Raw genomic sequence first — 23,891 nt, 5'->3', positions numbered from 1 at the left:
TAACACTTTAGTTCAACCCACTTATTTAGCATTTATAATCAGTAGTTACACACTTAATAAATGGTTTATAACACTATAATATAGCTGTACAGAGAGTTCATTTAAAGTGTATATTAATGTGCAATATTTGTCAACAATTATAAATTCTCCTATGAAGGTAAATTTGATCATTTTTCACTTTTATACTACATTAACATTTATTTTTTGTTTATACAGCAGCCTCCACTTATGAATTCCCACAGGAGTTAGTACATAAATAAACATATCGGCTTATAATTCTATCCGTTATATCTAATTATTAAATGTTTATATACTTATAAATGCTATATAGGAGGGTTAAAGTAACATGTTAAGAGTTATAAATGTCCCCATCGTCTCTCTTCGAGCATACGTAGAGATTTTAAGTTTTATGTACCAACAGATGATGAAATCGTGCCGGCTAAACACAAACATCCGAGGAATCACAACAACACAAGGTGCAAAAGTGTGATGGTCTCTTGGTTTCATCAAAAGCTGTGCGCAGTGTATATTTATTGTATTCTAAATTTACATCTTTAAAAAAAACGTCTGCCCACGTCTCGGAACCATTATGAAAGTTAACGCACAAATTCCATATACATCTCAGAGTATTTTACAGAGGGTAAACGTAGAGGCATGACTCGGATCACGGCTCAAAAGAATAAGAAAAAAACAAACGTGAATAAATAGAAAGTGCTAAGCCTAGCAGAAGAAAATAAGAATAAGAATGCGCTTCTTCTTGAAAACGAACAACACTGCAGAGTGTGAAGAGTCACGCTCCTCTTACCCAGCAAAGAAATCCATACAGGCCACGCAAAGGTCTGACCAGAAGCAGAGTGAACTCCACGAACTACTGTGAAGGAGCAATGGCCATCTGTACTTATCTATAAATCATAAAGTATACTGTGCCTAAACAGCTAATCACTAAACATTAATATCTCAGAAATAACTAAATCAGAGACGAGCTCCCTCTTCTTCTGGTCCGAGCGTTGAACCGGAGGCTCTGCAGCCGTCGACATATTCAGACAGTCGTCTCAGAGAAAAAGGTGTTTCAGGAGCTGAAGCCAGTCGATTTCTCTTCATTATAGACTCATTTAAAGAACATGTGGTTACAGGTTCAATTTCAGTTTTGTAAAATTCCAAATACTTAACCATGTTTGAAATATCAATTTTAAAAAGTTGAAAAGCTTCGGGATATATATATATATATTGTTTTTTAAAGTTTTAATGACGGGGTCATTAAAAGTCATGCACGCTGCAAATAACTGCATGCAGTAGTTATGGTAACCCATCCAAGCACTTTTTATTTATTAATAGTCATAAACACACACAGCAGCTTCACCAGAGGAGCCTTCGCCCTCTGGACGTTTGAATGTGGAGGATTTATACGGAGAGACGTTTGCATGTCACAGGAAGCAAAGGTCTGCACAGCCGCCTGTAACATTTACCTGATAAAGAAAAGAAATGTGGATTGATTATCAACTTCATATATATTTTATATATATATATATATATATAGATATTTATAGATTTCTCTTCTCTCGCTCGCTCACTCAGTTGCTATTGCGCACTCGCACATTTATCCCACTTGCTCTCATTTATTTTTTGTTTACAATGTAACAAAAATGGTGACAGGCCTTAAAATTACAATCACCGAAAAAACAAACTCAGAAAACAGAGAGGGGAGGGGGGGAGGGTAGGACTGCCGCCGTTGTCTGCCCATCACTGACAGTTGCAGCAGAGAGGACACAGTCTGCGTGATGCTCGGACATCAAAGAGGCGGCGGCGGAGGCCCCTTCCCCGTAAAGCTGCGCTCTCTAAGCTGGAGGTTCTCCAGTGCCACGTCTAAAGGCATGATATCCACGCAGCCCATGGCCCCGAAGTCGGCGAAGTCTCGGCGCTCCTCCTCGTCGGAGGAGGAGCTCTCTTCGTGCATCAGCGTGGACAGAAGCAGCTCCTGGACGAACAGGCTGCGGTCGGCGCGCTCTCCTTCTAGAAACTGCCGCTCCGCTTCGGACATCTTAGGGTCATTCAACCTGGAGGAGACCGGGAAGATCAGATTCTAAACACGTTCGTGATACACAAACAGAACTGTAGAAAGATGGACAGATTCTTCACAGAGGATCATTGTTGATAACGGGCCTTACTCACCGTGCTAATAGGAACTGGGAGCTGTGGGATGAGGACGAGGGATTGTTTTCACCGATGGCGGCAGTGTTGGCAGTTGCCGTGTTGGGCGGAGGGATGGCGTTACCGGCGTTGCCTTGGTTGTTGCCACGCCGTGTCGCGTGGCGGCCCGTCTCCACCTGCTGCCGTGCGGCCTGAGCCTGCTGCCGCTCCAGCTGCAGTTGCATCTGGAGCTGCTGGAGCTGCGAGGCTGAAGGCCCCGATGAGTTTATTTGCCCCCCCGCCGCACGCCGCACACCTGACAGCTGAGACAACAACTCTGCAGGAGACGCAACGAAAAATAGGCGTCAGTGTTTGCCGTTTCTAGAGAAGTCGTGATTTCAGAAGGCAACGCTGTAGACACCCGTAAGAGGATGTGAGGAAAGTGACCAAGATGATGAGCCTTCATGAGGAGGGTTGATTTCTTTCCTGGATTTAGTTTTCTAAAGATGAGGACTTAAAAAGTAGCCTATTTAAAAACATATTCCACTAATACTAAATTTAAACATAGACTGATTACACAATCTCAACACAGACTTTATAGAACTGTCTTGACCCAGTTATTTTGGGGTAAAGACAAATAACTTGTGTAATAGGATGCTGGTTTGTATGCCGCATTATCATGAGTCAATTTGAACAACAACTACTCTATGAAATATAGATCGACATATTGAAACTCTACTCCGTGGAAAAGGCAGTTTAAGCTACAATCTACCGTTTGAGCTCTGCTGATGTACACACTTGGCTGTCACAAAACTACGGTGGCCCCTAAGGACAAAACACACACAAAGACTAAAGCACAATCATTAAGGAGATCCAAAAATGCTCCAAACTATAAAACGCATACAAAAGTATAAACGTTTGAAACATTAGGAGACATGCAGGGGTTTTGATGGAAAGTAGTTTTTGACCAACAGATGGTACTAGCGAAGGATCCATTGTATTCTATTTGTGAGAGAAGACCATTACTTTGTATTATTTATTATACCGTTACACTCCTGGTGCTCACCTGCGATTGGGTCCATTGCCTCTCTGTTGCTGGGGGTGTAAGTGGAGCTCTGTGATGAGGAGGAGGAGAGCCCCCCCGTGGAGCCGCTAGTAAAGTGCATATTAGTCCGCCGCGCTCTGGGCCCGCCCAGTCCACGTCCAGGGTGGAACATCCTGCGTACATGTCGAACGCTGCTGGACTCATCGTAAACGGACCGTTAAGGCTAAATGCCGTTACGCGACACAAAACATGGCATCGACATTTCTTTAAACAATACATACGAACAAATCTTTGTGCTGACAATGGTGCTGGGAGACACAGAAAGGATATTAAATCTCTTGGCGCTCTGTGTTCAAGTGTGAGGTGAGCTGTAAAGTCGTCGGTGACGTGGTTGGGATCCCCTCCTGGCAAGGCAGCACATATTGGACAGATCTGAAACAAGAGTGAGAGGGTTCCGCTTGAGATGAACGTTCTCTCCCTGAACTAAATGTAATCGTGTTAAAAACCTCAAAGGAACAATATGGAAGTACTAAACAATGTTGTCACTTTCAACTACTAAAGTTCTACACTACAGGCATGTTTACATCATACCGTCAGCTAAAAGGAAGACGAGACTCAGCATTGTGCTCCTACAACACTGTCCGACTCAAAACTGGTGCCCACATTACCCACAATGCAACTTGACCACCGACAGTTCAGTTAGTGGTTGGGATGCGTTATGCAAGCAGCCGCTAATGTAGCCTCAAGCCTCCAGAGGTCTAGTAAGCCCACTTCTTTCTAACTCCACATCATTTCTTTTTTTTTTCAGACTTGCAGTCTTGAGCCTCAAATGACACCAACTCAAGTGACATCACTTGAGGCAATTTATCAACTTTTCACAGCAACAATCAAACACACTGAAAAAAAAGGTGAAGAGGCAGCACACACTGCCATAAAACGTTATTCATACAGAAGACTTCCCCACGAGTCCATAAAGGGAATTACTACACACATCACATTCTCATGTTTGTATCAAAGCACTTACTGTACACACCAGTCTCTATTGAGCATCACATTCTTAATGTAAAACCTCAGCAAATGACACCCTGTGCATTAACTGCCATATACAAACACAGCAACAGGTTACAGAAACATTTATCGGTTGTTTAGTCTTTTGATTCCTCTATGAAAAATGATCCAAAAAACAAGGACAGCATTGTTCTATATGTTCCCGGTCAATGAATGAATATATCCTATTCTACTGAGCCAAAGAGCTCCATTGTTGCCTAAAAGCTATTTAAAATACATCAATGACCCATATTGTTTCACTGGGTGACATGTTTCTTCATTATGATGAACCCGTCCTACTGTACTTTAGTCAATCCCCCCCACACACACCATCCTCCTGCTGTAAATACTCATTAGTGCACCAAACATGCAAATATTAATCCACAGCTTAAAATAGTCCCGAACAAATGCACCGTTTACTCCTGTTTGAGTAACATTTGCTAAAAACTACAGTGCTCGGCTGCCGTTTGTTGACAATAAGAAGTACTGAATAACGGCAGCCATATTTAACAAAGCCCCTCCCTTTTACACAAAGGCACACTCTGTGCAGCGTAGCAACTTGGTTTCCATGGTACAAGTAACCGGAGCACAAACTAAACCTGTGGACTACAAGGCCCCCCCCCCCCCCCAATCAATGCTAGTGGAGCTACAGACACCCCCCCCCCCCCCCCCCCCCAGCCAGACGGCCAGGTGTCAGCACTGTCAGAAACAGTCTGACCCTCCCTGTCCTGCCTTTTGTTCAGTTTACTCAGCAGTGGACAACACTCCATGAAATCCATAATCCATAAATGTCCCCCGCTTGTACATTCTGGGAAGTCATTTTAGCCGACTGGAGTGCGGCGCTCAACAGCAAAAGCAGACTGAACTGTAGTGATGACAACAGACAAGAGTAGAAAAAACAAAACCCTCAATCTAATGACTACAATATAAAGTACGGAAGTGCGTGGTATAAGTAAACTTAGCCGTTATGTGTGCTTCATGTATACTCACCACCTCTGTGGAAGTCTCTGCATGTTCGGAGGTGACATGCTCCTGTAGGGACGTCTCTGTGTAGCCCATCTTGCCACAGTAAGGACATGTGAAGGACTGGGGTTGCTCTACTGAAAACGTGTCTCCTCCATAATACAAGTCTGCAAAAGGACAGTTAACAGAGCAAATGTTACCATTTGTTAATCAATATTCAGGTTTCTGTCTCTGGGCTTTCAGGCAGCTGCTTACCGTAGTCTACCCTGGTTAATATACACTGCATGGGGTGCTCTGTGGTGTGTCGCGTTGTCGTGGCTCCGCTCTCGTAGCACGATGCACACAGGTCGTAGTCGTAGCAAATTAAACACTTGAACCGTCTTCCTCTAAAGTTCCCTTTCAAACATGCATCACAGCTCACGCCTGCAAAAGAGAAAAAGAGGAATGTAGTAAAGTCAAATTTGTGGGAAACAGACAATAAAGTTATAAATTCTTTATAACTGCAAGCCCGACGGTGATAAAGCAAATCTCTTTCTGCAGGCCAGTCTCACTTACATGAGCATGTGATTTGGAGTGGCACCAACCCACAAGTGCCAGCCATGAAGAACTCTGGCATTCCAGTGAACTTCACATGCAAGGTCTCAAAAGGCACAACTCAAGAGGCATGGCACACGGCGTTAAGCATCTGAAAGCTGTTTTACATCACAGCTTTTGTTACATATTTATAGAGCTGTCCACACTGGGACATTGCTTTTTTTTACATTTATCTAGATCTATATGAACCAAATCGGTAAAGATAAAGTAAAGTGGATCCAACAAAGGCAGCAGACATAGTGTCAGCCGTTTCTCAAGTCTTCATCATATCAAATAGTATCTACTTTACTATGTGATTACAAGTGAAGAACTATTCCAGCACTGGCTCACTACTCTGCAGACACAACCAGTTATTTTCTATGACACATCATAGGTACCATTACACACAATATTCCAACTCCTGCTTTGCAGAAATTTCCTTTGAAGGAAAAAAAGAAGAAAAAAAAACATATTTGGCAAACTTGGATTGTAGGTATGGAAGTATTGTGAAAGCTCCCTTTGTTGAGACTGATCTGACGCCTTGCAACAGAAAGCTTAAAAACATAAATAGAAAAACTCCACATTTATAGACCAAACTCATGCATGAATTAATAAATAAACTGGTAATGTGCACATACCACCTGCACAACAGCAGGTTTTGCAGACGCTGACAAAAACAGAAAAATTGGTGCCACCTGAGTGGCATTAAAAGCTGCGCCTTCTTCCACTTGCACATGGGATTTTCACTACCTTAAAGACAACAGAATGCACTCACCTCAAAGGCTATAGCCTGACCACAAGGGGGCAATTTAAACGCCTACAAAAGTAGCCAGACGTTACCTTTATTGTCCTAACACTTTCAAGATAAAGCAAGTTACTTAAGCAATACCTCTGCTTTTAATTGGGCTGTCTCGTGTTTGCGTTGTAGATTAAACAGGATGGCAGGCCTGCTACAACTAAAATGACGTGAAGAATGGAGAGAGAGACGAATTTGCCCTTTCATGTGGTTTACAGTTAAAAAATACAGTAACTTAACCCTAGCTAGCTAGTAGCCTGCCAGCTAGCTAACTTGGTGATTGGTTTGTGGTCTGAGGCCTCAGACTTTCTTCTTGATGACAGTGCAGACGGGACAGTGTGGCGCTAACATTAGAGCTACGGGCTCTTGAATTAACACGTAACCTATAACATATAAGCAGAGGGTCAGTGCCGCTAACATGGGATATATAACACAACTAACGGGGGTTTTGGGAGCCAGTAAAAGCAGCATTAAGTCGCAGCTACACCGACGCCTCCTTGTGTTAGCACACATTAGCTCGCTAGCCCAGCTAATGCAAGGTAACGCAGCACCTACCAACGGCTAAGCTCCGTAATGTTGCCGTATCATTGCGAGCGGGTTAGGAGACGTTACAACCGTTTACTTCTCATGTAAATTATACAAGATATAGAGCTGAGCCAGAGCTCAACTTGTGTGTTGAGACCGGCCTGAAAACAAGCCGCGGAAAGCGCGACAGCAGCCCCCCCTTTGACTTGAATAAGCACTTAGCGAAGCTAGCCGCGGAGCTAGCTGCTCAGGTAAAGTAGTGCGCTGTGGACGTGTTTATCAACTCACCCTCATGTCGGGACATCCTACAAACAGCGGCACAGCCCCTCCTCGGGCTCCCCAGCGCGGTTAACGAGGGCCGATACAGTATTTTAGAGACTAAACTGAAGAAAAGCCTTCACCCTCGCTTCTTTTTCGAGCAAGATGGATCCGCCAGCAGCTTACAGTTTGTTCTGCTTCCCCTCCCAGAGTGTCACTTATCGCGGAGTGTTGCGGGGTGACCAGTAGGCGGCGCACTCCTACATGAAATCTGAAATCACTCCACCAGTGGCGGACGAAGTAGTGGGATTCACAGCAGATAGCAAACAGTAGCCTATATATTTTATTTTATAAATAAAAATGTTTTCCTCCCCATACTTAAATATATATATATATATATATATATATATAAATTTGACATAACTATAATAAGCATAATGTTCTATATCCCTCTAAGAAGGTAAACGAATGTTTAACATAAAGTAATTATACACTTTTCCAATGTGTACTTTTTCTGCTCCAAGTTCCCAATTCCTCTATTAACTAATCAAATGTCTTATTTTAAAGACTTTTCAAATAGACAAGAGGACCCACCATTGTGTCTTTTCTTCTCTTGAACCTCTCAGCAATGAATACTTTGAAAAGTGAATGTATGTGTTACATTATTATAAATTATTGTAATTTTATTACGGGTGGATTCATACATAAGTAGCATTATGTTGTAGTGGTGGAGGTTATTCTTCAAAGTAACTAGATGTTGATTTAATATAGAGGAGTAAAAGTGTAATATTTCTAATGTACTGAAGTAATACTCACTGTCGGCTCATGTATTTCAAGAGAGAAAATGTAAACCAGTTACTCTTTTCATGCAAGGATGATTATCAGGAGTGAGAGATGTGTATAGGCTGCAGTGATTTAATTGAATGGACAGAACTAAAAGCCGCAACATGTTGATAAAAAAAACAGATTACAAATCGTATTTATGTTATTGTCTGAACAAAAGTAGAAGAACTTATGATCAAGCACTTTTTTTCGTAAAAAGTATTTTATTTTTTATTCAGATTCAGTTCATTTCTGTGCTGATGAGGACGAGTATGGTCTGACAAACCAGTGCATTACAATGAAGACTTCACAGCAGTGTAGAAGGCTGGGGTGGAGCTCACGACTCTCACTTTGTCCTTTACTCCCTCTCAGAAGTTAATAGAGGTGTATGTGTAAAAAACAACAATCCCAGACTACCTCAAGGGGACAAAGAGAGACTCGTGACTCCGCCCTCGTGCATAAGCCTGATGTAGCCAAACAACAGTAACACATTCGGTACATACAATTTATTACATGTGCTTCATGTCAACAGCGGAGAGTGCTTCATATCAAAAAGCCGCCTCTTCTTCTTCTCGGCCGTCTTCCCTCAGCTGTATTGTATGACAGTGAGGGAGAAAGTCGAGAAAGAGGCAGAAACCCAGTCTCCCCAAATTACGATATCATATATTTGAACAAAAACAAGACAGAAAACCTGAAAGAATAACTTTGTAAAGTACGGTGTACCACGTATGGGGTGACATTGAGCCTTTGTATGCGAATGCTTTGTGTACATGTTGCAGTTTGTCTACACTACAATCCAACGGCCAGTGAATCCCATTTACCGAATGGCGACTGCTGGTGACATATGTTTCTACATTATAAGAAATTCTACCTTGCTACAGTCGTGTCTCACCTCAACACAGCCATTTACCAGGCTTTCAATCCGATAAAACCAAAAGTAGTGGATACAAACCCTCATCTTCAGTTCAGAATAATTATACCTTCATTTTCTCATCAAAATAGAACAATATTTACATATTTGCATCGGCTTTTAAATTTGTGAGATCGGCCAGATAACTTTCTTCTATGTCAAATGTTAATGTGGTCATTCATGATAGTTGTAGCACCTGAGCAAAATTGTCTTCTCTGACCACTGATCACACACACAAAAAAAAAAGATTTATGGCTAACATCTCTTAAATTACATGAATTATAGCAAACACAATTATGTACATTTATAAGCTTTACATTTTTGGGCATCTACCTATATTTACAGTACAATCAAAGTTTTGGATTTTGAAGGCGCAGCTTTCTGTATCTCTCAGTGACACTAACTACAAACATTTAACATCGGAGTTGGGGCGAGTTTTTTTTTGTTTTGTTTGTTTTTGAATTGGTTAACTAAGAATAAATGTATACAAAAATAAAAGCATATAGACTGCACTTTTGCTTCAAATAAATCTGGTGTACAGGTCAGTGTCTTTAGTCAACATTTTGAGATTAAGGATGTGCCACTTTATATTGTTAAAATTCCGCAAAAATACCAAACAAAAACTGAATTCTATAAAATGCTAAAAGGTACAGTGTTTCATAAAGCTATCAGACAGGCTGCTCCAACATATGTAAGAAGTAAATAGACCTTTGGACGATGAAGTATGTCAGGTGGCTTAGCGACTTTGGATCGTCGTACAGAAAAACCTGAGTACTTTTTTCCTCTAAAGCTGGAGTGCAGCTATTGTAGCTCTTATGTTTTTGTAAAACCGCTGTATGTAATACAGATATATGCTACTTTGCCAACAGATGCCCGATAAGTGATGGTTTCTTCCTCGCTCCTCTTCTTGAACTGCTTGACCTGACATGATGTATACTGTATACCCGCCACATAAAAAGCTGATCTCGAGCAAATAGTGTTTGCAAATACTACAAATACAGTGAGTGGCATCGACTTTATACAATTATAAGAGAGTGTCTGTCTCAGCACTCTCTGTGGATGAGACCGCCTGAAAAGCCCCAGTGTTGGAACCTCGCGCTCAAGGCATCAAAGGACAAAGGTTGGGAGGTATTTGCAAACATTATTGGAGCCAGGCCTGCACAGGAAACGGTGAATGGTAAGCAGTCGTAGCACCGAGGTGCCTGTGGGTCTTGTGGCATCTCCTCCGTCCGTCCGACTGTCTGTTTAAAAGTCTGCCTGTCACTTTGTGCGACCTGACGGCTCTGGAAGCGGTCGGTCACAGAGCTGCTTGCTGCTGGATGTCTGGATCTCTCAGTCCATCATTTCCTCCTTTGAGTAGTCCCTGGATTTTCTCTTGAAGAAGCCCATCTGGAGGATCACAAAACTCCAAGTTACAAAACAGTAACTCTGTGCAGATGTGAAGGTTCACTGTCTATAGTAGAGGAATACTTTCGGCATTTTGGGAAAAATGATTATTCCCTTTCTTTTTGAGAGTTACTTTAGATGAGGAGATGAAACTCTAAATATTGTTATGTGCAAAACTATTTGTCTGGGAGCAGTGACAGGAGTCTTATCATCACTATTAATTCAGCACATAACCCCTCATAACACCGCAAACTGTGTTTTTAACATAACGTTTTTTATCTGGATTTAAAAAACGAGATGTTAAGTGTTAATCAGTGAGCGCTAGATGTGCTGGCAGGTAGATTTTGTTTTCTTTTGCACAGAGCCAGGCTAGCTGTTTCCCTCTATTTCCAGTGTATACAAAGCTAAGCACTCCTGTAGTTTCATATTTAACGTGCAGACAGCAAAGTGGTATCGATCTTCTCATCTATCTGTCGGTAAGAATTCAAATGACCTCACTTCCCCTAATGTTTAACCACTCCTTTAAAGTCGTGGTACATTTCATATTCTATTGGCAATATATTACAAGGTACTTAAAGATCTGAAATACTCTGCAGTCTCTAAATGTATATGCATATGTTACCTTCCAGAGAGCGAAGATGACGAGTGCTAAGATCAGCAGTCCTATCAGGATGCTGATGATGATGATCCAAATAGGGATTCCTCCTAAGGTCTCCTTCGAAACCTGGATCTTCACCTGATCGGCACACAGATACAGAGAGTAAATATACACACACGTGCAAACACACACAAGCATTCAATGACAATGTAAGCGCACAATAAAATAATAAAAAAACTTGATCACTTACACTTCTGGTCCTGTCACTGCTCAGTTCAAACAGGTTTGTGTTTTTGATCCCCAGCGTGGCGTTCACCAACATGTACAGACTGGAGAACTCGCCCTGTAAGATAAATCTCCTTTAAACGTTTCCTGTCTATTCATCTGTCAGATCGCTTTTAGTCACTCGGCCTCCCAGTTCTTCACTTAGACAAAAATAAGCAGCCCCGTGTCCCGTTAACCTACCTTGATGAACGTGGGCTTCCACACTCGGAATGTAACGTTGACCTGACTGATCGTAGCCTCGGGGATGGAGCAGCTAAATGATGCGCAGTAGAGGTTTTCACAGCTCTGTAGAGCAAATCAAACACATGTGGTAAGACAGGAAGGACACACACACACACACACACACAGAAGTGGCTCAGAACAGAAGGTCTTATTGTGTTTTGAATAAGCTAAACAATTCAAACCAGGATTCATTTAAACAACTTTGAAATATTAAATAGGACTCCAGCCAGATAACCTATCTTATGAGATAAGATAATTCACATCATGAACTAAATTGTCAACTCTATCAATTGGATTATGTAACTTTGTTTGTCCTAGTGGTGGAAAACTGTTTGAATACCTTCAGATTGTCTGTCTTTCCCTTTAAATTTAGTTTAAGTGAAATTTAAAGACAACAAATTGTGTAAATGTTGCTTATTATGAGACTACAGCTATGGGCAAAGGTTGTTTATTAGCTTTAATATGATCATGGTATATTTAAACTAAGTACTGTGCAGAGGAAAAAGATACAGTATGAGCTAATTTATACAATAAGGGTAGTTTAGGCCTACATGTATACACTGACCCATGTTCACCTCAGTCTGGCAGATTAACTGCATCACTGGTTAATCCTGAGTTGAAGCTACGCCTGAAAACCAACCTGACCAGGGACGGGTTAGTGCGGAGGGACTAGATTCCACGGTAGCTTAGGCCAGGCTTACTTAAACATCCTTTATCAAACAGAATTTCCTGAAAAGCCTGATTTCACTGGTAATCTGTCTTTAGAAAATAAACCCACGAAGAGGCTCATCACTCACCAGCAGGAAGACACTGAGAGTTTCTTTCTTTGGATTGGGATTGATAACTTCCGGGTTAATATTGTGGGGGTTGATCCAACGTGCTGCGTCACATTTCACCTGCAGAGAAAGGAGAGGCAGATATGAAATTGGGTCCATCTGTTCAGATCCACTTGCATGTCCACGTGTGTGTGTGTGTGTGTGTGTGTGTGTGTGTGTGTGTGTGTGTGTACTCATACCTGTGGGCTGGTGGTGACGTGTGTCAGGTACAGTAAGTTGTTCTGCCGAGGAGACAGGTGAGGATACGTCACTGTAAGGTCGACTGGTGGAGACACCATATCACCTGACTTCTCCACCTGAGGAGAAGCGAGATGGAGAGGCGGAGTGAAGAAGAGAAGAGGCCTTCGTTTTACTAATATTGAACCTTATCTGGATTCCCAAACAAACCCCATCTGCATATGATCTCTGTTACCGTGTAGCTGATGTTGACCTCCTCTCCGATCACGCTGGTGTCATTGAATACAGTAGAATACTGTTCACCCTCTTTTACGACGATGTGTTCATCCCCAGTCCGCCTAAAAAAAAAAAATTCAAACGCATATTAGGTTTTTTTTGTTCCGAATCACAGCTTCAGATACAGACAGATGCTTATACATTTAATATGAAATGTAGATACCATTACACCCAAAGCACAACGAGTTATAGACACAACACTGACATAATATCATCTTAAAAAGTGTATATGTTGCAAACAGTATATATACACATCCAGCAGATACAGAGCAATGTTATCATACATTTGGGGTTTGTGTCCAGTTCCATATTTACTCTCTTTTAACTCTGATTTTGGTCTCCACCAGCTCCAGAGGGCTATATCTGTCTCTTTAGCTGCTAAAAGCTCCACTGTGTTCACCAGCTAGTCTCTGAATGTGTCTGTCTGCTGTTTGGTGTTGGGCAGATAGTGTACAGTGGGTTTTTTGCAATTAAAAAATCTGCCTGTTGTGGCTGAAAATAACACTGACGAGGGTGGTGACAGGACGTCTTGTGGTCCATTGTTAATATATCGTTGTATAGTGGTACCAAAATGACTTCATTTTTGACATTTTGATTTGATTAACAAAGGTGTAATGACGGCATGTCATGAACATGAATAGAACAAGTCAACATGTCCACCACGACAGGACTATAGAGACCATTATTGCATCCACTTTTAGTAGTATTAGTATTCATGATCAGTAAGGAGTGCAGCCACTCACACTGAGAATATCAGGCCGGCTTCATACTTCACAGGGATGGAGATTTGCACCGTGTTGTCATGCAGGGTTGAAGCCAGCTCTTCACTGTCACTGGGGGGGAAAAAAACAAACTTGTACAATTCCAATTTGTACAATTTAAGGCAAACAGCTTCAAACTGAAAATAAAAAAATACCGTGCTGATTCTCTCACCTTGTAGCTGTCACATTGATCTGAATTATTCCCTGGATATGTTTGGGATTTACCTCAAATTTCACTTTGAAATTTTCCTGTGGATCACATCACAAAGATAGACACACATATTATACATGGCACAGGTAGTATGTAGCCTGATGAATATATTATATGCTGGTACTAACCTCTACATTACTTCCTAAGAAGGGGTATCCTACCGCACACTCCACTTTTGTGTGATTCAGAGTGCACACTTTCTCCGGCTGATAACACAAAACAAAACAAACATCACGACACACTTTTCAATCCATATACACTTAAATGGTGCAGAGTATTAGAAATCTCACCTCTACTTTAACATAGTTGATGTTCGGCGTGAAGCTGAGGATAACTTTGGTGTTGTACGCGTTGTCCTTGCTGTTTCTAATGTTGATGTTCACATCGATCTTGTCTTTGTTGGCTTTGACCATCATTCTGGAGAAGTAAATGAAAACTGTCAGCACGCTTGTCTGTGATGCACACGTCTCTCCACAAGGGTGCAGTCATGCACTGGAAGGATTAACTATGTAAACTGTGTTATGAGACACTATGACTTAGATACAGTACACGATATGCCGTCAGTATACAACAGTTACATAACAACAAGAGGAAAACTTACAATGATCAATAATTCTTAAATTAACATTCGCTAGTATTGTTTTAAGACAGACTTGAAAAAGTGTGAACATATTCTTTAACGCTAATTCCACTTACCTTTTGAGACTAGGCTCTGCTTTGAGAGAGAGGTCAGCAATGCACTTCTCATCGCTTCCACAGTCAACTAGAGGAATCTATAAGATAGAGACGAACATTTTCAAGTTCTCCTCCAATGAAAAAGAAATGTTTTATTGTTACTTTATTTGGAAGTTTCACTGTAGATTCATATATGTGCAGAGTTTTACACTAGAAGCCAACGTTTGTCTTTGATCATGGTCTAATATGCAACTTACAACTTACTCCAGCGTACAGATGAAAAGGACTAGGAGAAGCAGGAATTTCATTTTTAAGATTGTTTTTAACCAGTTATTCATTCCCTTTCCCTTTTGCCCACAGAGCGTTTGAGGGTCACAGTCAAATTTGTTCCCACTCTCAATGCTCTCCCACTGGACTGTTAAGATCAACAGCGTCCACCCTCCTGAGAAAGGACGAGAGAATATCATATGCAGCACAATGTCAAAAAGAAAAACTTCCGTTTGATGAATTCCCCTTTCTGTGTCCCTTCTCTTCCTTTCAATAACAATAACAGGAGAGGTCCTGAGGTCCTAATAGCGCTTCCTCGCTTGTGTGAGTGCAGCGTGCATTGCTGCTGTGACAGTATCTGACGCTGAGGATGTGTCAAGGCTCATAAACACATCACATATATGGTCCTGTGTTTAGAAGCGAGGAGCGGTTTGGCTTTAATTTCCTTCTTTATTACGGGCTGAATTCTCATGTAAAATGTTCCCTCTTTATCTGGACACATCACTCATGGCATCACTTATCTGGAGACCCTCTTGTTAGAACAACTATGCATGTGGGAGTGTGGGAAGACTGCCCTCATTTTCGGTGTTGAAACACTAATGCAGTTTTCAGGAAACACTGAATGATGGCAGTCAGCTGTTGCAGATGTTAATGTGGTGTAACAGCAGCAAGTTTGGAGCCAGACAAGAACAACCCACTTCTCTTTCTGGGATTATAAAGACAGACAGATGTTTAAGACCGGGCTCAAATCCTTCCTGTCTGTGACTCAAATGTTTCTGCTTACTGTTGTTTGGCAGTTCATACGTAAAGTGCTGAGAGAGACTCTTACAAGTGATATGAAATACTGTCTTACTGTCTTATTGATGGATCTGGGAAGGTTTTCATCCAGAACGGGGCCTTGGTCTTCATCAGCAAGTCCAAACTCCAAAGACACCATGAGAGGGTCTCGGAAGTCCAGCCGGGTCTGTAAAAGGGGACAAGTGGAGCAGGACAGAGGATGGTGAGGAGAAGAGAGAGGGGAACAAAAGATCAAACAATGTAAACATGTTTTTGGCTGATTAGATCCTTAATCAGGACTTTGTGGGGTTTGTTCAGGCCATGCCTGATCGACGGCTCCCTGGCTCTCTTGTTTGTACTTCGTCATATCATTCAGACTGTAAGAATGAGCAACACGCAAGTCAGAAGTAATCCCGAGTTAGATATTTCACACAGTGAAGATGGTGGTGCTAGATGAAAAGGTATTACAATTCATCCTTAGCGGGACATGGATGTCTATATCAAAACCCATCCAATAGTTGTTTCACCCAAAATTCCAAAGGTTAAGCTCTTGGTGGCAGTAGAGGAAAAGTCAGAGGGTCACCAAAGTCAGTATGCTTCATCCTCTGGGCACCATGAATGTCTGTACAAACATTCATGGCAATCCATTAAATAGTTGCTGAAATATATAATTCTGGACCAAAAGGGTGGACCAACGGACCGACGTGACCATAGAGGTCTAATCAACCACAATAACTGGAAAAACCTGTGTGAGGGGGCAGGGCCTTCAAATGACTGAAACATGAAGACAACATATGAAGGAACGGCTTCACATTGCAGTATGGCGTGGACTGTACAGACATGGTGGGGTAAATATGACCCTGTGCCAAATTTTGATTAAACGTGAGAAGTATAACATAAGGAACACATGCTGCGTCTTTAGTCAGGCACATTACTGACTTGGACCTAGACACTGTAAGAGAAATGAGGCATGAGCCACACCCTGAGTATGAAGCACTTTTTGGACATGGATTCTTTAAAGATACATCTGCTTTCTGTTCATCCGGTTCATCTGGTCCATCTTGGACTTAAGTTGTTGTGGTACAAATCTTCTGACCCTTTGTGCACTTCTCTGCGCTGGACTATGTAGGAAGTTTGTGCACATACTGGCACACCAGAACAGAGCAGGTATTCATGCTCAGCACACAGCAATAGCAGCTGTTTCAACTGATTAGTTCCTCCTTCTCTCGCCTAGAGGCAGCTAATCAGAGAAATCCATTGCTGCAGTGAACGGCTGGAATGAGAAACTTTGTACGCGTGGCATTGAATGTCACATTGTGACAGTAGGTGGGGTAGCTGTAACGATGATCAGTCTGTGATGTGTTTGTTAGGCCTTTTGTAGAAATCTCCCCCGACTTGGAACCTAACTTTGTCACATTTTTCATTCTCTCTTTTTGTCTTGTCTTCTTCTCTCCTCATATCTTCAACTCTCCGAGTTCCTACAGATAATTTATAACTCAGAGCAGCAAGGGGCTGTACTCGGCATGCTTTGATCAGGACGAGTCTGTTTCGTGTTATGACCAAGGTCTTCCTTCTCCGCATGAGACTTCTCACAGCTTTGTCCTGTCTCCTTTCTGGCTCAAAACACAATTTAGATTCCCACAACAAGCCTTTCATGAATGAAAGTCACAGAACTTGTATTCATTCAGTTGATCTAAGGACTCTGTATTATGGAAAGAGGGTTAAAAATATAGTTTGGGGGTTGATTTCGTACAGGTAAGAAACCATAAATAACCCCATGTGTACATCATCAAAATAAGAGTACTTGCCGACATGATGAAGGTCTCTTGCACACATTTTCTCTCTTTGTCTTTGATGGTGAGGCTCCTGGTAATCCTGCGATCACTTTTATCTTCCGAGTCAATAAATGAAGCCCTGGCTTTTGCACGCAGAGCATCCAAAAACAGACTGTAGCGGATTTCTGCAGCACACGACACAGAAGAAAACATGTTGTAATGAATCACAACAACTCTGACAGTGAGGAGGCATAGAGACGAAGTAATAGGATGCCGAATGGCTCACCAGCAGCAGTGTTTACGTCCTGCTTGTCAGATTTGATGCCGTAGACAAAACACACCTCCGTCGTCACACACACAGATTTGCGTCCACCACGATCACACTGATACTGAGTCTGCTGCAGGTTGATTTTAACAGGGTCAAATGTCATGTTGGCACGGAGCTCTGCAACATCTCTGGACCTGGTGAAATGAGACAGACATGCCAACTTCTAGAAAACATAGTTGTAGTTGTTTTTGGTGCAGTGTGTGAGTGTATGTGTGTGTGCTAAAAGTAAGGAACAAGAAACGGATGCAAAACTTGGCCTGAACTCCCTCTATTCAACTGTTGAGCTTTCTAAAACCCGGCCAACAGTCCAGGAAGAACAGCCGCCTGCTGCCAAATCCTATTTAAACTCTAAGCCACTTGGGAGATGGAGTTTTCACACAGCTTAGCTGAGCCTCTGCCAGTAGGAACTGTGGGAGAAGGTCTGCTTGGGAAGCTAAATCATGGTGTGGGCTGATGTTTTAAAACTTTGCGGGTTAGTCCAACAGCCAGGAGTTGTAACAGAGAGAGATCATTAGGAAGTTGTTTGTCTCAAGCCCAAAAGCCCAGTGGGACACGCGCAGCTGTCTAAACCCGCAGAAGACAGCACCAAACGAACATGTAAGATAAAGTCTCCGGGATACGGGCACCGCTGCTGGTAATGATTCAGGTGGAATGTGTAGTTTTGGGAGCGAATGTTGATGTGTGAGGATGGGCCGTGACTCACCAGAATAGTGAAGCCCCTCCCAGACCTCCTATGGTAACATCAGTGATTCCATCTCCATTAAGATCCATGACTCCATGAATGGACTGACCAAAGAATTTCACCTTTTCACCGTCCCCACCTGCAGGGATATGCTGCAGAGGAAAAACACAGAACCAATTAGAGCACATTAAAGGATAATTGCGGGATATATTTGAACCTGGCATATTTCCCAAAAGTTATTGTGGCTCTATGGGTAACTTTGCACTTGCCGCCTCTGTTGTAAAGCCCCCTAAAGCTTTCCAAACAAACAAGACGTTTACATGAGTCTGACAGAAACTAAACACAAAAAGTAGCAGGAGGTGGCGAGTGCAAAGTTAGCACAACCCATAGAGCCACAATGGCCACATTAATGGGAAATAAAGCTGGGTTTAAATATAACAGCATTTCCCTTTCAACTAAATAAAAACATATAAGTATTTTGGTATCAACAGCACTGTCACTGTTCTCACCTGTACGAATTTCTCTTTCAGCGACGTCTTATCTCCATGATAGATGTAGACGGCCCCTCGGTGGTCGTTCTCAAAAGGTGCACCGATGGCCACGTCGTTAAACCCGTCCAGGTTGAGGTCTGATACTGCGGCGATGGCCGTACCGAAGCGGGCACCGCATGGTTCATTCTTATTGGTGCAGCTGGCTGAGTGGGCAGTACAACAGGACTGATTGACAGGCTTTAAAGTGAACTCGTGTTTAAACTGGCCGCTCTGGAAATAGAGCAAAGACAAAAAAAAAAACATCACAATCTGACACAAGCTCTTTCAATCAAAGACACACATCTAATTCTTTTTTAATTAACCTTCCGTACCTGGTCGAGTTTGTAGACGTAGACTTGTCCCTGCTCGTCTCTTTCCGTGCCCATGTACATTGGAGCTCCGACCAAGAGGAGATCCGTGTAGGAATCTCCATCCACGTCGACAGTCTGCAGGACGCTGCCAAAGTAGGAACCAATCTGCAAAGCAAAACAACATTGGACAATGATAATTCAGAAAACAGACGTTTCTGTGTTTTGCACCTCAGGTTCCACCAAAGTTTTTCTTACTAGTAAGCCTCTCTGTGCTGCTGTAACATGTTAATTTTTCCTTGGGGATTAATACAGTTTTATCTTATTTAAAGTCGGATTAAAGAAAGATGTCTTCTCTGCAAAAACAACACTGAGGGACGAAAGCCTCCCCAGGCACCAAACTGAAATAGACTCACCTGTTGTCCTTTCAGTATCTGTGAGACGACGATGTTCTTTTCATTCAGACGATAGATAACAACCCGGCCTGTGTGGTTGTACCGCGGTGCTCCTGTGATGTACAGCACTCCATCAGGGGTGGATGCTGACTGAACATCATAGCCTACAGAGAGACATGTGCATACACAAGTACACAATCTATTAAATTCAGTGCATTCTTTACATAAATATGCATCAACAGGAATGTGTCAAACAGCACTTAACAACATCAGGAGAAAAACAATTATGGTTCTCTTTGAAGGGTATTTTTAAATGCTTCTTCAGCCAACCGTTTACATCTCACTGTGAGGAGGTAACTATAAAACACTCCTTCGAAACTGACAGGAACACACACACAAACACACCCAGACAAGCACACGCACACAGGCTACGTATGCAAAGTCTGCAGTCAGACCATTAGGTATGAGCGTGTGCCAACAGCTGAGTTTACAGTACGCGAGCCTGGACCCACCAGTGCTCTTTCTAACGACATGTTGATTAAATAACTTGATATTAAGAAGCAGTAGTTGCTCTTAGAGCCATAAAAGGCAGCAGGACGAGAGGAGCAGAAGAGAAAAGGCATGCATTTATTATTTATGGGACAAAGAGATGGACAGCATCTTACTCCTCCATGTAACATAAACTATATTTATTCTGCAGCTGTGAAAATTCACAGAATCTCAAGAAAGATCTAGTTTATCTCTGTCTCTGTGTAACACAAAGACACTCAGATAGAGTTGTTCTTGGATGTCTAAATACTGTATTTGCGGGAACACACAAGCAGAAGAAACACAAATGCACATGTGCAACGGACGGCAAACCTGGAATCAAACCTGGAATCTACAAAATATATTTTTTGCTATTTTCGTTGAAGTGACTGGGTGCTATCTGTGAGTCCGGTATCCAGCTGATTGAGAAAATACGTCTTAGGGCCTTTAAGACATTACGAGTGAACTCACCGAGGTACCCAGCGAGTCCTTCGTACCCGGCCTCAGTTTCTGGGTCGTAGAACTGGGTCTTCCCCGGAATGATCGTTCCTCCAGCGGTATGCATTACCACTGTCCCGTTCCAGTCAAACGCTCCCACTGCTCCCAGCATCAGGCCGTCCTACGAGAGACAACAGAGCTGATATCGGGAGCAGTCGGATATGAGATCAAAAGAATTAAAACGATTTCTGTTAGTGAGTGGTGTACAAAATATTTGTATCATCTTTACTGTGGTCTAAACAGTGATGGAAGAATCACTAGAATCCATCACATTAACACAATGTAAAAAAAATACGAAATCACAACTAAAACAAACTTCTGTGCGCCTACAAAAGTAAAAGTACAGAAGTGTTATCATCAAAATGTAGTTAAGTTAAAGTTAAAGAACTCTTGTAAAAAGGCAACTGGAGAGTTATTACTGATGCATTAACGTGTAAGAACTATTTATAAAAGTATTTAATGTTTTAGCTGCTTGAATTTGAGATCATTTTACATATTTATACATTTTATTTGTTGATTTGCATAAATAATATGAGTAACTAGAAGAACTAAAGTTGTCAAGTAAATAGATGAAGTACTCTAAATGTAGTCTAGATATAAAGTAGCATAACATGGAAATACCAAGTACAATTGTACTTAAGTACAATTGAATGAAAGTATTACTTACCACCACTATTCAAAAAGACAAAATAGTATAACTAGTGCAGAAACATTTATTCATTTATCTAATCAAAAGAAAATTAAACCACTAACTATTTTGAAAATGTATAAATTGATATTTAAGGAAAACGTACAAACTTCCAGTGGCTCCAGCTTGTTAAATGTTTCTGCTTCTCTCTGTTATATCATTGTAAATTAAACATTTAAAAAATATCTGGCGGTCTGGGATACTGTGATAAGCATTTTCACAATTTTACTTGTGAAACAGTTAACTCATTCATCGAGAAAAAAAAAAAACAAGATTGACAGGTCAATCAATAATGTAAGCTCTTGAAAATATAGACACAAGTAAATAACCCGGATAAAATAAAATATAGTAGAATACATCACAAAGCAGAAAACAAAAAAATGTACTTCAATCAATCTCTTTGATTGTATCTACAGGATACAGAGTTCATTAATAGGAATGGGAGGGGTCACACAGGACATTACATGTGTCATTAGTCACAATGAAAGTCATCAAGAGCCTCTTAACCGCTACTGAGCCTTAAAGCGAGGCCTCCTGTGTTTAACAATGACTCAGTCTGGTTGTGCCTGGTCGAATGAGCCACAGAGTTAAGTGTACACAATGATCGAATAGGTGACAAACGTGAGTCAAGAGCAGGAAGAGAGGCGTAAGAAGCTAGTTTGTTTTTAAATAGATGTAGGAACCACCTAATGAATGAACTCCAAAGGCATGTGAAGAGGCAAAAGCAAGCATGTTGTTCTTAAGAGTAGTGAACAAACATCTGATTCAACCTCCCCCACTGTCTCTAATACTGAAAATGCCTCGTGCTCGCCTTCCAATCCCCTTCTAACTGTCTCGCACATGCTCTCATGCTATCAGACCCAACACGATCAGCCTGAAGTCTGCAGCAGTGTGAGGACAGAGAGAGCCTGTGTCTGAAAACTTCCACTGACCCAGTGAATCACCGAAGGGTTGAAGATGCACTGGAGATAACACTGGGGCTTTGTGTCTGGACTAGTTCATTAGTTGAGCAAACATCCACGCCAACACATTCACTTCCCCCGCAAGCAAATAAAATAAACAGTTCTTTCTAAAACTAAACGCCTACAGACATCTAAACTTTGCCGTGATCTTAAGATATGATGCACTTGTCTGTCATTGGGTCTGGTTCGGTGATTCTGCGGTGAGTCACTGACTTTTAGTTATATGGTATTTGTGTATTTATCTGACATAAATAAATGAGTTTAGACTTACTTTGGAAGTATGTGCACTGAACCCAGCTTGGGACATCTCCATCTCAAAGGAGGAGGTGAAATTGCCGGTTGTAGCTGAGGATGGAAAAGTTCATTTTAACCGTTATATATTAAAATAAACAGCACATAATACAATGTTGTTGGTGTCTCCTGATCACATTCCTATTAATTGTTGGATCGAGAGAGTTTGATCAAAATTGTGTCCTCTTTAAAGGAATAATAAATATGTTGAATACAGAAGCAGACGAGCTGTTGTGCTATGTGTGTTTGTAGGGACAACATATACCTTCCAAAGCAAAAATCTTGCTTCCCAAAGCGTCCACAATGGTCAGCAACGCCACCTCATCGGACACGTTGAAGAAGTGGTCTGCCAACGGCTTGCTGGAGATGGACGCAATCTCCTTCATGAACTTCTGCACTTCTTCTGCACTTTTGTTCTGACGATTGTAGTCTCCTAAAACCTGGAAAAGATAATAAACAATCTTAATAACATCAGGGCTGCAAAGTGACTAACTAACGGCTTTAAATGATGGCTAAACAATTGTTAAAGAAACGGTTTGAATGATGTTGCTTTTTTAATCCGTCTTATTATTTGACTAAATTATCAAACTGTTACTGATTTACTGGCTGGTTGACTGAAATGAATCAATAGTTCAATAAACCGCACAGTAAAATGGCTTTATTTCACTATGATTTCTACAGTCTGCATATTCCAGATTTTCATTAATAAATAAGCCTTTCTGGGTTTATTTAACAGTAAACACAAATCTTCCTTAGTCCAAAAATCAGAAGACACAGTCATGCATGTAAACATGATCTGTGAAAACAACACAAAGGTAGTTTGTACCCACAGCAATGCCGAACCTCTCGATGTCATCGTCGTCACAGTCTCCGATGACCTTGCCCAGATTATGGGAGTCGTGTGACTCTCCGTCAGTCACAATCACCATGACCTTCTTCACCCCAGGTCGTGCACCGCGCTCCGGCATGAAGGCCTCTTTCCTGATTGGTGCAAAATTCAATTTCAGTCAAAGTTCATTTAAAAGAACAAAACATCTGGAGTATCTGCTGAAACAGGACCTTAAATAAAGCCTGCTGGCTATTTCACATTCATGAGACTGGCGGGAGGTCTTTTTTCATTTCATGCATTTATCTCCAAAAATGCCACTTGCATCACCCACAATGCAACTCGCCCACTGTCAGTTCAGTCAGAGACTCGGGTTTGTTATCTAAAACATTTTTCACATATGTTGTCGTACTCCCTGACACCTGTAAACGGACGTTGATGTGCAAAATCAATGGAGTTCTCATTTTAGGCTCAGCTTTTGCTACAATATTTAAGTTTGGAAAACATCCACTATATCAGACCAGATACATGTTGGACCAATCA

General features: G+C 41.6%; 2 protein-coding genes across 2 annotated transcripts in view; both read right to left on the bottom strand.

Moving 5' to 3' along the window:
* Positions 1-523: 523 nt before the first annotated feature.
* On the bottom strand, positions 524-7,533 carry kcmf1 (potassium channel modulatory factor 1). The gene is made up of 7 exons (XM_079178509.1): positions 7,365-7,533; positions 5,438-5,605; positions 5,210-5,349; positions 3,503-3,604; positions 3,194-3,377; positions 2,170-2,464; positions 524-2,054 (listed from the first exon to the last, which is right to left on the bottom strand). The coding sequence occupies exons 1-7, from the start codon at positions 7,378-7,380 to the stop codon at positions 1,790-1,792; spliced, it is 1,170 nt and encodes a 389-aa protein (XP_079034635.1). The 5' UTR covers positions 7,381-7,533; the 3' UTR covers positions 524-1,789.
* Positions 7,534-8,379: 846 nt separating this feature from the next.
* Positions 8,380-23,891, bottom strand: part of itga1 (integrin, alpha 1) — a 39,615-nt gene continuing 24,103 nt past the window's right edge. Inside the window, exons 8-30 of the mRNA XM_079179196.1 lie at positions 23,353-23,503; positions 22,788-22,962; positions 22,503-22,576; positions 20,555-20,702; positions 19,577-19,719; positions 19,185-19,328; positions 18,832-19,083; positions 18,344-18,474; positions 17,599-17,774; positions 17,346-17,497; positions 15,614-15,724; positions 14,515-14,591; positions 14,109-14,235; positions 13,947-14,024; positions 13,780-13,856; positions 13,590-13,679; positions 12,806-12,908; positions 12,573-12,689; positions 12,355-12,453; positions 11,516-11,620; positions 11,301-11,393; positions 11,075-11,188; positions 8,380-10,455 (exon numbers count right to left, since the gene is read on the bottom strand). Coding sequence (XP_079035322.1) covers positions 10,399-10,455; positions 11,075-11,188; positions 11,301-11,393; positions 11,516-11,620; positions 12,355-12,453; positions 12,573-12,689; positions 12,806-12,908; positions 13,590-13,679; positions 13,780-13,856; positions 13,947-14,024; positions 14,109-14,235; positions 14,515-14,591; positions 15,614-15,724; positions 17,346-17,497; positions 17,599-17,774; positions 18,344-18,474; positions 18,832-19,083; positions 19,185-19,328; positions 19,577-19,719; positions 20,555-20,702; positions 22,503-22,576; positions 22,788-22,962; positions 23,353-23,503 — 2,794 coding nt within the window. The 3' untranslated portion in view covers positions 8,380-10,398. The remainder of the gene's footprint in view (positions 10,456-11,074; positions 11,189-11,300; positions 11,394-11,515; positions 11,621-12,354; positions 12,454-12,572; positions 12,690-12,805; positions 12,909-13,589; positions 13,680-13,779; positions 13,857-13,946; positions 14,025-14,108; positions 14,236-14,514; positions 14,592-15,613; positions 15,725-17,345; positions 17,498-17,598; positions 17,775-18,343; positions 18,475-18,831; positions 19,084-19,184; positions 19,329-19,576; positions 19,720-20,554; positions 20,703-22,502; positions 22,577-22,787; positions 22,963-23,352; positions 23,504-23,891) is intronic.

The sequence above is a fragment of the Pholis gunnellus genome (genome assembly GCF_910591455.1).
Source record: "Pholis gunnellus genome assembly, chromosome: 18".
Taxonomy (NCBI): Eukaryota; Metazoa; Chordata; class Actinopteri; order Perciformes; family Pholidae; genus Pholis; species Pholis gunnellus.
This window is presented reverse-complemented; position numbering and strand designations above follow the sequence as displayed.

Bases quoted from the DNA above. Each gene is read 5' to 3' on its own strand.
- kcmf1 (XM_079178509.1), bottom strand. The intron at 5,350-5,437 runs GTAAGCAGCTGC...GTCCTTTTGCAG, and splicing joins ATTAACCAGGGTAGACTACG to ACTTGTATTATGGAGGAGAC. The intron at 2,055-2,169 runs GTGAGTAAGGCC...GGTCTCCTCCAG, and splicing joins TCCCAGTTCCTATTAGCACG to GTTGAATGACCCTAAGATGT.